Source organism: Pantherophis guttatus, chromosome 1, assembly GCF_059756535.1.
Source record: "Pantherophis guttatus breed Tessera chromosome 1, ASM5975653v1, whole genome shotgun sequence".
NCBI classification, from domain to species: domain Eukaryota; kingdom Metazoa; phylum Chordata; class Lepidosauria; order Squamata; family Colubridae; genus Pantherophis; species Pantherophis guttatus.
Genome location: NC_142063.1, coordinates 328,025,224 through 328,038,769, shown reverse-complemented (window position 1 = coordinate 328,038,769; position 13,546 = coordinate 328,025,224). Strand labels below are relative to the sequence as shown.

At 41.8% G+C, this 13,546-nt stretch overlaps 1 protein-coding gene across 2 annotated transcripts in view; it reads right to left on the bottom strand.

Moving 5' to 3' along the window:
- Positions 1 to 12,840, bottom strand: part of LIG3 (DNA ligase 3) — a 31,822-nt gene extending 18,982 nt beyond the window's left edge. For both annotated transcript variants that reach the window (XM_034420953.3, XM_034420954.3), the window contains exons 1-9: positions 12,526 to 12,840; positions 10,899 to 11,443; positions 8,547 to 8,690; positions 6,067 to 6,267; positions 5,553 to 5,704; positions 4,267 to 4,433; positions 3,960 to 4,037; positions 2,384 to 2,546; positions 227 to 382 (exon numbers count right to left, since the gene is read on the bottom strand). In XM_034420953.3, coding sequence (XP_034276844.1) covers positions 227 to 382; positions 2,384 to 2,546; positions 3,960 to 4,037; positions 4,267 to 4,433; positions 5,553 to 5,704; positions 6,067 to 6,267; positions 8,547 to 8,690; positions 10,899 to 11,418 — 1,581 coding nt within the window. In that variant the 5' untranslated portion in view covers positions 11,419 to 11,443; positions 12,526 to 12,840. The remainder of the gene's footprint in view (positions 1 to 226; positions 383 to 2,383; positions 2,547 to 3,959; positions 4,038 to 4,266; positions 4,434 to 5,552; positions 5,705 to 6,066; positions 6,268 to 8,546; positions 8,691 to 10,898; positions 11,444 to 12,525) is intronic.
- Positions 12,841 to 13,546: the final 706 nt, after the last annotated feature.

Below are 13,546 nucleotides of genomic sequence, written 5' to 3'. Positions count from 1 at the left end.
ACATTTCATTGGCAATACAATCAAATATACACTTAGAACTATTAGAACTCCTTGTTTTCCCTGACCAAACTACAAAGCACGCCGCCTCAAACTACAGTTCCGGTACTACCGGATTTCACTGTGGCTGAGATTAAGATTAAACCAAACACATGGATTAGCCTTGATGTCCACACAAGAGCTAGGAACCCACACTTTCCCCCAGAGGCAGCCCATCCACTCCACTAACCTTGTGAGGGAGAACAGGCTTCAGACTGCGGCTGAAATAGCAGAAATGATCTCCCTTTTTGTGCACTTGGACACGTTCTCCATCATACTTAATTTCTGCATACATGCCATTGGGACACTTTTTCATGGCATACTCAATCGATTTACAAGCTTCAGCCTTACAGAATAGGAAAGAGAAAGGAAAAAAAAATCCAGTTAGCTTATTAACAACGAGCTGCCTTCTGGCAAATTAGACATGATTCCATTCACAACAACATTTCAAAGTAAACATCTCTCAGATGTCCTGGACTAGAATTCCCTGACCAGCATGGTCATGGACTGGTGCATAAACAGGTTCTTGCTTGCATGGAAACCAGGCATATACTAATGTTTCATAGCCTTGGCAACTTTTAAGACATGTGTCCTTCAACCCCTAGCATGCTGGCTGGGGAATTCTGGGAGGTTTTTTTTTTGGTGCTTTAATTTATATGCCGCCCTTCTCCGGAGACTCAGGGCGGCCTACAAGGCGCTAAGCAATAGCCTTCATACTTTTGTATATTTATACAAAGTCAGCTTATTGCCCCCACAATCTGGGTCCTCATTTTACCTACCTTTGAAAGGATGGAAGGCTGAGTCAACCTTGAGCCTGGTGAGATTTGAACTTGCAGTAATTGCAAGCAGCAGATGTTAATAATAGTGCTTTAGTCCACTGTACTACAGGCTCTTAGTTCTAACTACTACTTAGTTGAAGTCTACATGTCTTAAACTTTCCAAGCTTGGAGGATAACCATGGCTCGAGTGGTTGGAATGCTAGGCAGGAGGTTAGCAAGCCCGTGTTTGAGACCAGAGAGCTGTCATGTGGTGAGGTTAAGCTCTCATTCTTCACTTTAGCTCCTCTCGGGGACATGAAAGGCACCCCAAACTGGATGTCCCCAGAGCAATGGTGATGTCACTGGCTAATCCTTTCAATCTTTATACCATTGCATGCATGAAAGTCCCTCTAGAGAACTTTGAATTGATGTCTGAGAGGAGAATCAGATGCCAAAAAGGACAAAACAGTTCACATATGCAAACAAGGTCTTTTGGAGAATGCCAGGCTAAGACTACAGATAACTTAAGAGTAAGCAGTGCTAGGTAGACTGAATGACAAAGCAATACAAATGTTCAACAAGACTTTTGCTTTCTAGGAAACACATTCTGAGGAGCATCCACACTTTCCTATTTTTAGAACAGCAAGAAAATTAGCTTTGGTTTGACCATGGCCTAGAGCTGTATTATCAACAACGACAAACTCTTGAACATATATAGTTAAAGGACTATACTTCAATAGGGCAGACAAGCTGACAAAAAAACCCATTGGAACTCTTGATTTTTTCCTTGTTTTGTTTTTTTCATACTGCAGATTTCATTGCATTCCATAGCTGCTTCATAAGTGCTGAGTGATGGATACAATTCAAGTAAATAAAAGAATAACACAAACATTAAGATATTCAGCTTGGACAATTGAGACTTAGGTTAAGTAATCAAAAACTACATTGCATACTGGCAAATTTGACCTATCCCTCTCTCTCAGCCCAACTTAATTTACAAGGCGGATGTTGGGATAAAATCAGAGGACCTCTTATAGCTCCCCTGTGCCCCCCATTCTGCTCTCAGGAAAAAAAGGAAGACTATAAATAAATAAACAAATGCTTAAATTAAATGTATATTTTTCTAACAATAAAGACTGAACGTAACAGGATGACACAGACAGACAAAGAGGTTGTTCCATTGGAAAGCAGAGAAAATACCTTTGGAAGGAGAAATAATTAAAAAAAAATTAGATTGTGCAGAAATGAATAGATTGACTATGATGATTAAAGAAAGAGAAGATTCAGAATACTTTAAGATATGGAATCAACTCTAACCAACTATTGGTTAGAAAAGAGATACAAATAAGTAAATTAATAGTTATGTATAAAAATGCTATAATCAGAATTGTTGTAATTGATTGGATGAGAATGAAGACAGAAGAAATAACAAAAAGAAGAACGACTGGAGACAACACCAAGATGTCACATGGAAGGAATGTTTGTTTAAAAAATAAAAAACTTTTAATTAAAAAAAAAAGAGGTTGTTCCAGAGCCTGCGGCTGCAACTGAGAAAAACCACATCTCTGCAGACCGCAGCTGTTCCTTACCAGCATGGGCTGAACTGGGGTCATCAGGGCTGCCTGGACACTAAGAATTTTCTTCATGCCTGGCTGAGATTCTTGCTGGTTCTTCAGCACTCGCTCCACCACATCATGGAGGTTACGGGATGCTTTGAAAGCATCATAAGCATTGGGGTCCAATGCATCAAGTCTGGGTAGGAAAAGAGCAGGATGATGATTATTTTTAGAAAGGGGTGAGTGTGGGTATAGCTCAGTGGTGAAATTCTACCGGTTCGCACTGGTTTGGGTGAACTGATAGTAAAAAAAGCTACCGGTATTTCCGACAACCAGCTGTACTGCGCAATTTATATTTGTTAGAAAGCAGGAAAGCCTTGGTGGCGCAGCGGACTAAAGCGCTGTTAAATAGCACTTAGCTGCCATCAGCCTGCAATTACTGCAAGTTTAAATCTCACCAGGCTCAAGGTTGACTCAGCCTTCCATCCTTTTGAGGTAGGTAAAATGAGGACCCGGATTGTGGGGGCAATAAGCTGACTTTGTATAAAAAGAACACCGCTTGGGGGGGCCAAAAGCCCTACTAAGCAGGTATATACAAAAGTATGAAGGCTACTGCTTAACGCATTGCAAGCCGCCCTGAGTCTCCGGAGAAGGGCGGCATATAAATCGAACCAATAAATGAATAAATAAATAAATAAATAACGCGGCACAGCTGTTCCCCCCCTTGCTGTTCTATTTACCTTCAAACAGCTTTTTCCGTGCAAAGCGCGCGTTTGATGAGCACTGCATATGCACGCAGAATGCATCTGGCACACACCACACGTCTGGCACGCACTGCGCATGCGCGGGCAACAAACCGGTGGCGACAGGCGGAGGAGTTCACCACTGGTATAGCTGGAAAAGGATTGGGGAACCTCAAGGTCAAGTCCATCCCCGCCCATGGAAACTCATAAGGTGACTTTGGGCCAGTAATTTTCTTCCTATCCCAAAGGGATGCTATTGTGGGGAGAAAAAATAGGAGGACTTGCTGTATGGGCTTAGGAGGAAGGGCAGGATCTGAATCTAAAGAACAGCTATACCAACAAACTTAAAAGACAATGACTGCTTCTAGTTTCAATCAGTTTGGTGAAGACAAATTTCTCCAAGTTGCATCTCTCTAAATATATTGAATTTACTTTCCAGTTATTAGCGATGTTGACAAGGGCTGATGGGGAGTTTAGTTGAACAGCCTCTGGAAATGTTATTAAGGTGAATGTTTAGTTGGAGTGACAGTTTATGGTAGAGCAACGGAATCTTTATGAGAGGGACTACTTGAGTGAGAGCCATCCCCTCAAGGCACCTTCAAGTCACCCCGTTTTAGTACCTTTGCCCTTTAAGGAAAAGTAATAATCACTCTTTTAATAACAAAAGCTTTGCATGGTCACCATGGAGTCTGGGAAGTCGCTGGACCATACCTGAAAGGAACTTTTCTTCCATAGTGACTGACAATTGGAGTTCAAGGGGTCTTGGAACTAATTAGTAGATCTAATTATCTCATCTCCTTACTAATACCGCTAACGTGTTCTGCTTTTAGATTTCTGACATTCTCCTCAACATGATCTCAGCTTACACGTGCTTTGCGCCAGCATTCATTTTCAAGTCGTGTTTAATCAGTCGAATGATGCACTTCAGGTCATTAGCGGTGCACCTGAAAATAAAGAGGGATACAAATGCAAAAATGAGTGAAAACACCTAAGTGAACACACAGCTAAGAAGCTGGGCCTCTAGTTTTCTGTATCTTTTGTGTATCTTTATGCTACCACCCCAAATAGGACTTCCCTGCAGGGAATAGGAGCAGAACCTGCTAGGCTTTGGAAGCATTAAGCAATCTGGCCCCCAACCCCACTTCAAAATTCATAAACATTTCTTTTTTCTACCTCGATGCAACTTCTTGCAGTAGATTCTGCTGCTCCTCTTCTTTGGAAAGTTTGGATAGCTGCGTCAGGAACTCATCTACTTCCTGGATTGTCAAAAGGCTCTTGGCAGCCGGAGGGCAAGACCTGCTTGGCTCAAAGAAGATCCGCACCGTTTCCGAAACGTCACCCTGATTTAAGATACAAAAGGAAACAGCTACTAAGGGCAGAGGAGTGTTTGGCTTGTACCTGTAATCAATTGCAATTATAAATGACAATACTAAGTTAACTGCAATCAGGAAAGCCTTAGAAATCTTTTGACATCAGCCCATCAAAGTGCAAACTAATAGGGAAGTTCAACCTGTGATCTGCAACCAGTGATCTACATAAATTGCCAGTAAATTGTACTTATAGGTAGTTCTTGACTTACTATTTTGCCGAAAACCATGTTTTCTTCTGGTTTCTGGCAAAAACTGTCCCATAGGAAATATTGGGTTTGCGTAACAACTACAGCATTTCCCTAACGATTATTGCAAAAAAAGGTGGTAAACTTGGATCTGGTCAGGTGACTCACTTCTTGACCGTCAAGACTTATGAACTTATGTTTAAAGATAAATCAGCCAAATGTTGGAAATGTCACCAGTTACCAGGCTCATATTACCATATGTGGTGGACATGCCCTAAAGCAAAGAACTATTGGAATAAAATTAAGCTATGGTTGGAGGAAATGATACAACAACATATGGATTTTAAACCAGAACTGTTCCGATTTGGTATCTTACCAAAGAAAATCAGTAAAGAAAATATATACCTGATTGTATATGTAATAACAGCGGCAAGGATTGTTTATGCACAAAACTGGAAAGCAGAGAATATACCATCGGAGGGAGAAGTAATTAAAATAAAATTAGATTGTGCAGAAATGAATAGATTAACTATGATTATAAAAGAAAGAGAAAACTCAGAATATTTTAAGAAATGGAATCAATTTTATTACTGGTTAGAAAAAAGATATAAATAAGTTTTAAAAGAGTTTGAAAAAAAATGTTGTAACTAGAATATTATATTAGCTAAAATTTCTGTAATGGATTAGGTGAGTACAAAGATAGAGGAGATAAGAGTAGAAAAGAGGTTTTTTGGAGATAACACCAAAATGTCACATGGAAGGAATGATGTGTTAAATGTTTGTTCGCCTTAAAATTTTTTTTTTTAAAAAGATTTATGAACATGTGGTGCTCAACCTCTTAGGGAAAGAGGTATGCTGTGTAGAGGGATACTGTCCACCAAAAATCTGACTCCTTTTTGCTCACCTTTTCAAGGTCTCGGACCATGTCTTCCTGGCTGCAGCTGAATATCCTACTGAAGAGCTTCACGATCTGCTTGTCATTCAAGTTGTAAACACTTTTAATGACTCCAGGCAAGAGTAGCTTAATGGTTAGGTAGAGATCACCTCGAAAGCCATCTGGAAGAGGTACAGATGTTTGCAATAGATCAGCAAAAACAGGGTTACTGTTTTTCAGACCGGCAGCTGACTTAGCCTCCACCACCTCTGCTCTAGGTTGCATTAGATGAGAAGAATAACGCTAACCATTAGGGATAATGGACACCTCCCTCCCCAAGTCACCGTCTGCTTAGGTGCTCTTGTGCCTTTTTTAGCATTGTGCTATTTCAGTGCTTTTATCAATGAGATGCTGCCACTCTTGTCCTAATTATAATTATACGTACACACAATAAATTGGCATTAAATTATAATAAATATTATGTTTATCCCAGATTTGTTCCTACCCAGACCCACCAGTGAAAACAAAGAGAAAGAAATTGTACCTCCACTGGTTCCCTTCTGTAAGAAGTTCTGAATTATCTGAGTTTTTACATTATAACTGGATTCGTCAGCCACCATTGCGCACAGCTTTCTGAATTCCCGCAGCAAACAGTCTTTGTGTTTTGGATCACTCTTCTCGGTGGACAGACTGGGCTTGTGAGAAGAGCCAGAGCTGGCTGTTTCTTCAGAAGTGCCCGACTTTGCTGAACAGACAAAGAGTTTGAGGGCAAACAGAAATGTCCTAATTTTATTCATCTACTATTTCCATATGTTTATTTTATACTTGCTGCTTAACTCAAGGCAGCAAAACATACCTAATTTTCTTCCTCTTATTTTTCCCACAATAACAACAACCTGTCAGGTGAGTTAAAGGTAAAGCTAAAGGTTCCCCCACACGTGCATGCTAGTCATGTCTGGCTCTAGGGGCCAGTGCTCATCTCTGTTTCTAAACTGAAGAGCTAGAGCTGTCCAAAGACGTTTCTGTGGTCATGTGGCCAGCATGACTAAATGCCAAAGGTGTACGGAGCGCTGTTACCTTCCCACCAAAATGGTCCCTATTTTTCTACTTGCATTTTTTACATGCTTTCGAACTGCTAGGTTGGCAGAAGGTCGGCAGTTCAGTGGTTTGAAGCCCTAGTGCCATGTAATGGAGTGAGCTCCCGTTACTTGTCCCAGCTTCTGCCAACCTAGCAGTTCGAAAGCACATCAGGTGAGTTAGGCTGACAGAAATCGACTCACTTCAAATGACTCTGTTGGGTTTCATATTTAACGGAGGCCTAGAATTCACAATCTCCTGATTTCTAGGCCAACATCTTAACTGCTGCACCCAATTGGCTCTCTTAATGCTTGTAGGATGACACTCCTATATGCCACACATCTGATAAAATAATTAGATGAACAAGAATAGAAGTAAGGTTTATCAAAACTATGTGCTAGAAGGAAAGATGGAACGGCAGAGATTGACTGTTGCATTTCATCCAGAAGAGAAAATTCATTTGATTTTAACTTTCTCTTTGGCAGAGAGCATAGAATAGGAAGCTAAACTTTTTGGAGGAAAAAGAGAAGAGGCTGTTGCTTTCATCTCAAAGGGCTGATTCTAATTTTATACATATCTGCAAACATATTTGTTGACAATGAAGACCCACATTCTTACCAGTTCAAAGACCCATTAGAAATTACAAAAGGCTCCACCCTAATCTTTAAAGAGATGAATGCATTTTCAGCGGTAACAGTTCAGTTGCTGAAATTCTGGTAAATCTATCCAGTTCAATAGATGTTGCTAAAAAAAACACATCCTCTGGTGCTGGAAAAAGGATTTATTTTCAGTTTGAGGCAGCTTCCGAGAATCTGACTCTGGCTCTTTGCCCTCCTGCTGCATTCAAGCAAAGTCAAATTGTGCGTATGCTAATGGAGGCTCCCACTTTTTTTAAACAGAAGTCAAGAGGGAGCAGCTAGCTGGCCACAATAAAATTGGCTGGGATGCTGTCAAGGATGGCCACTCTTTAGCAAACTGAAATAGCCCTCAGTCTGCAGACCAAACAGTCACTAGATCGCTAGGGAAGCAAGGATCTGTGGTTAGTGCAAGCATGGTTGAGCATTTCATGAGAGCATAACACAGGTGGTCCTTGACTTACAACAGTTCATTTAGTGACCGTTCAAAGTTACAACGGCACTGAAAAAAGTGACTTATGACCATTTTTCACACTTATGACCATTGCAGCATCCCCATGGTCAAGTGATTTACATTCAGATGCTTAACAATTGGCTCCTATTTATGACAATTGCAGTGTCCCATGGTCATGCGGTCCCCTTTTGCGACCTTCTGTCAAGCAGAGTGAATGGGGAAGCCACATTGACTTAACAACCGTGTTACTCATTTAACAACTGCAGTGATTCATTGAACAAAAATGGCAAGAAAAGCCATAAAAAGAGGGCAAAACTCACTTAATAAATTCCTCACTTAGCAACATAAATTCTGGGCTCAATTGTGGTCGTGTAGTTTTTTTAAAAAAAACTTCTGAGAGCAGAGATACATTTTGCCTTTTGATTACAATTCTAAACACAGAATTGTAACACCTTAATTTTCACTCTCCAATCTCATCCTGAACTTTGGGACAAGAACGGCCTTTACTTTCCCCAACTTCATAAAGTTTGTATGTTTGCAGGACACACTGTGCCTAGTTATCATGAGCAGGTACCATTTGTTTTATCTTGCCCAGTAGTTTTTCAACCAGAGCCAGTGGCTTTCTTAATACCAAACATGCCTCTGAATTTCAATTAGATATCATTTCTAGTTAGCATTAATTGAAATTTGAAACAGTTGTGCTTCATCTACTTCCTTCTTCAGAAATTAAAAACTGGTAATAGGTTGCTGAACCTAGCAGGGACATAGCTTATTATTATTATTTTTGCTTGCACTGTTACCTTAAGTCAAAATGAAACGTCAGCAATATGCTGCAAGAAAGTAAAAGTTCTCACCAACCTGTAAAACCTGAAAATTTCCTTGGTGAAGGATTTGAAGAAACCGGAGGCATTTTCTTGGGTGATGTTATTTGTCCACTAGGAGAAATCTTTGCCTGGACAACAGCTTTTTTCTTTGGAGTGTTTGCAGGTTTGGAAGAAAGGTCTGTGAACAGAGAGGGGATTATTCGTTATTCTGTGTCCTGAACAATACAGATCCGTGATGGCGAACCTATGGCACATGTGCCACAGCTGGAACGCAGAGCCCTCTCTGCGGGCACACGAGCTGTTGCCCAGCTCAGCTCCACCAGGCATGCGCCTCCTGCTGGCCACCTGATTTTTGGGATGCATGCGTGGGGGGCGCATGTGGGAGGTGTGCGCACATGCATGGGGGCCAGGGGGGAGCGTGCGGGGTGGTGGTGTGGCTCCCCCCGGCCCGTTTTTGGGCACAGGAGGCTGCAGGGAGGCTTACTAGGCCCAAAATGGGGGGTCTGCTGGTGGTGTCACGCGTGCATGCATGGGGGGGTGCACGGGGGAGTGTGTGTGCGGGTCACTGCACATACATGGGGGGGCACATTGCATTATGGGTGTTGGCACACTCACGTGCTGTCTCGCATGCGCGTGCTTTCAGCACACGATGAGAAAAAGGTTAGCCATCACTGATATAGATGTTTGAAAAGTTCTACCAGTTACCCACTTCTTTTTTCAAGGCTAAAGATGCTCTTTTATCAGGCAGTTTTCAAACTTCTGATAATTCACATTGCCCTTTTCCAAAACTGTCCTATTGTGTAGTTTAACAGAATTAGTCATACAATTTGACTCAAAATGTCCAGAATTTATTCTATATCTCCACTGAGATCATGCAAGTAGATACTCAGGAAACTTCACTTTATTTGGAACTATCCGACCTTCAATATGTTTAGTCTTAGGACATTAATAAAAGTTTACAGCAGGGGTGTCAAACTCGTGGCCAACGGGCCGGATGCGTCACACACTGGCCACCCCCACCCCCAATTTAATGGGGAGAAAAAGTCACAATATGTCACGTGATGATGTGACGCCACGAGTTTGACACCCCTGGTCTACAGTACTACAAGATAAATTTGAGACAAATTTGTTACTTAGCAGCAAGTGTCTATTGGCAAAAGTAATAGAAGATCAGTTCATATTTTTGGAATCAAACTTTGGGATACTGTTATATTGATTGAATGTAAATATACACCCAATTTAACAAAACATTTACTAAGAATGGTGATCACAATTGCACCCCCTTCCTAATTTAATCCGGTGAAATATTTATATGCTATCCTTTGGCAAAACTGTTTTAGGATAGCGTGTATTTATTTTTAAAAAAACTCCAAATGCATATTTCCCTCTCAATAACTTTTCAGTAATTTATCCTAACCCTAGTTATCATTTAACTATCTCGTTTTATAATCTTGCTTTGACAGAGACAATTAAACTTGGTATAAACAATGTCCTACCAGGTAGAAATGTTGTGAGAGCAATACAATGTTTGAAATACTATCCATCTTCCATATACTACTTATACTACTCTCGTGTCTGTAACCTTTAACTGGGCAAAACAGTGCATCTTAGAGCAAAACTTTTTCAGCCAAGGTACTTCAAATGGGTTAATTTACAAAATACATCCAAAATCTGGGACCTGTGAGTCCTGGGGAATTGAAATTTGGCAAATTTTATAAAATAATGACACACAATTTACTATAAAACATTTTATAATATAAAATGTCATAAAGCATTTTCTGTGGTGAACTGCTGATGTTTGACTGTGGTATACAGTTCAACATGGGCTACTTTCAAGGCAAATACATCTCTGAATATCCCTGAATTTTAAAGAACTTTTCTAGCACATTAACAGGGGTCTCCAACCTTGGCAACTTTACGACTTGTGGAATTCTGGGAGTTTACCACAAATCGTAAAGTTGTCAAGGTTGGAGACCCTTCCATTAGAAGATCTGCCACTATTGAACACATTGAAGAATCTGATAATGAAATATTTTTGAAACGATGATCCAATAGGTTATCTAGTAATTTTCACAAATGTCACCAACACTCCTGACAGTACCTTGTCAGTCTTTGATCTCAAAAATAAATGCATAATAAAGAGGCCAGATCAAATTAGTATTTGCTTGGGAAATCAATAGAAAATTCCAGACTTTTCCTAGACTGGAAAGTAAAAAAAATAAAATAAAAATCACGCATGAAAGCAAAGAAAAATCACTTCCATATTATTACTACAATAAATAAAAAGCAATATGGATTTCATTCAATCACCAGGAAGGGAGGTCAACTCAAAGAGATTTTTTTATAATTGCAACTACCGCTACAATTTCCGTGATACCCATCTCACCTGAGATGTGCTGATTAATCATTTCCTTTTCAGCCTCCTGCAGTTCCTCCCAGCCTTCCAGGTCTGTGATATCTTCGATCTTCTTCGTCGTGGCCCGAGCTCTTTCCAGTTTCTCAAATATGCACTTGACATGATACCACTCCTTCATGTCCCCACCGGATTCAGTGAAGGGATTGGGCACCACTTTCCCAATGCGCACCATCCCTTTGAGAATCTTCTCTTTGCACTTTTTGCAGCCAGCAGTGCCTCGCTTGGCGTAGTCCACACAGTACCGCTGTTCTGCCATCTCAGAGGCAGCGCAGAAGGATGTCAGACGGCAAACATGCAAAGCTGCTGGAAGGGGAAAGCTGGAGATGCCAGATTGGTGGTACCGGAGGCCAGTCGAAGGCAAGGCGCCCTTATTCAGGAAGCTGAGAACACCGGTCTGATGGTGAGGTGTCTTCTTCGGCAGCCAGGCCAATTTTTCACTTCTGCTATGGCTCCTGGCTGCTTTCAGAAAAGCTCTGAGAGAAAGAAGCATGTAATTCCCTTTGTTGAATCTGATGCTGTGAAAAAGAAATTATTATTATTATTATGCTTTGGCCGCAAAGTCAGCCAAATGTTTAGACTGTATTTGGCATTTTATCCATTTATCAATTCCTTCTCAAGAACCCGGGATAGCGAGGTGTTGTTTGAATTATTATTAGGGGGAGACAATGGTTACTGCAACTCAACCAGAGAGAGAAGAGCTGCACTGGTCAGTTGCAAGAGGACTAAAGGGCCCCCAACCCCTAAGACCATGTGTTCAAGGAGAGGGGACAGGTAAATAACCCAAATAGACACCCCCTTAAACATTAGGGGATTAAAGTCCTTGGAGGGTAACCATCCATCTTAGAGGAGGAGAGCCAGGAGCTGCCCCTAGGAATAGGTCACCTGCGACTTACAACAATTTGTTTAGTGACTGTTCACCTGACTAGGTGGCTCAGTGGCTAAGACACTGAGCTTATCGATCAAAAAGGTCGGAAGTTCGAATCCCTAGTACAGGTCTCCTGCATGAGCAGGGGGTTGGACTAGATGACCTCCAAGGTCCCTTCCAACTCTGTTACTGTTACAACAGCGCTGAAAAACGTGGCTTATGACTGCTTTTCACGATTATGACCTTTGCCGTATCCCCGCGATCAAAATTCAGACTCCTAGCAACCGGTTGCATATTTACGACGGTTGCAGCATCCTGGGGTCACATCTTGCGACCTTCTGACAAACGAAGTCAACGGGGAAGCCAGATTCACTTAACAACCGGGTTACTAACTTATCCAACTGCAGCGACTCACTTAACAACCGGGGCAAGGAAGGACGTAAAACGGGGCAAAGCTCACTTAACCCATGTCTCACTTAGCAACAGAAATCTGGGGCTCCATTGTGGTCGCAAGTCGAGGACTACCTCTATTGGCAATATTATTACAGTATTAAAGGGGGCGTCGCAGACCATCCTTGTGCGCCCATCAATCATTTTTTCCCCTGATTCCCCCCCCCGGCACGTCTGTTCTCCCCACTCTAGATCTGGGTTCGCCTCTCACCAGGGTCTCGCAGCTCGCTGGGAGAAGGCAAAAAGGAAAAGGGAGACGAGGGAGAAAAGCAGCCGCCTTACCCGAAGAGAGAGCCAACATGAACGGGAACAAAAGCCGCTCGGCTTCCCCAATTCCGCCCGCGGCAGCTTTGATTCTCACGTGGCCTGGGCCTGAAAGGAGAAGGAAGGGGCGGAGCAAACGATTAAGAGGCGTGTCGACCGGACGCCGCGCCTCCCTCCGAAGCGTGAGAGGGACGTAGCCACGCCCCCATCGTGTTCGCCTTTCCCCCCGCCCACCTTTTTCTTGGACCATTCAGCGGAGGTGGCGACGGCGGCGGCCTCTTTCGATCTAGGCCACGCCTTCCGCGTGCGAATAAAAAAAACCCAAAAACGCTCGGCGGTATGACGTCACCACCCTTCTCGCGCGCCTGCTCAGTGATCTCAGACTGTTGTCATCTATTTAGTAAACTGTTGTTAAGCGAGTCGTAGCTTAGTGTAACCATGTGTCAAATGAGCCAGTTTATTTCAGTTCGGCTTCTTCTTAGTACGTATGGTTAGCAATGTAGTCTTCATTTACTTTACGCTCCGCATTATTTATTAATCAATCAATCGATCATGCGGTTAATGGTATTTTAACTTGTTTTAAATAAATACGAGGTTTTGTTTTCAGCTGTGTTTCAGTCCATGCGAAGAACTACTCTTTACAACAAGAATAAAGGCACCCATTTGCACGTATTGGAGAATGCATCATTTCTTTGCAGCCATGAGCCAATTTTTGACAGAGCAAATGAAGGAAGATGTGGAGAAGTTTTTTTCATCTGGGTCTGTATCTCACCAGGCATGTTATTAATAGAACGAATCTCTGGCAATAAAATTTTCCTCTCTCTCTCTCTCCCTCCAAGAAATAGCTTGGGAAAAAGAGAGGCTTTTCTGTTCCATGTATTTCTTTAAAAAATTAAATATAATGAACATCTGTTAGCATTCACCGATAACTAACTGAATATTTGCAGTCAAGACCATTACAGTACGAATATTTTTCTTTTTAATGGAAACTTCTGCCACTTAATTACATTGCACAGTACTCTTTTAGCACTCTGTGTAT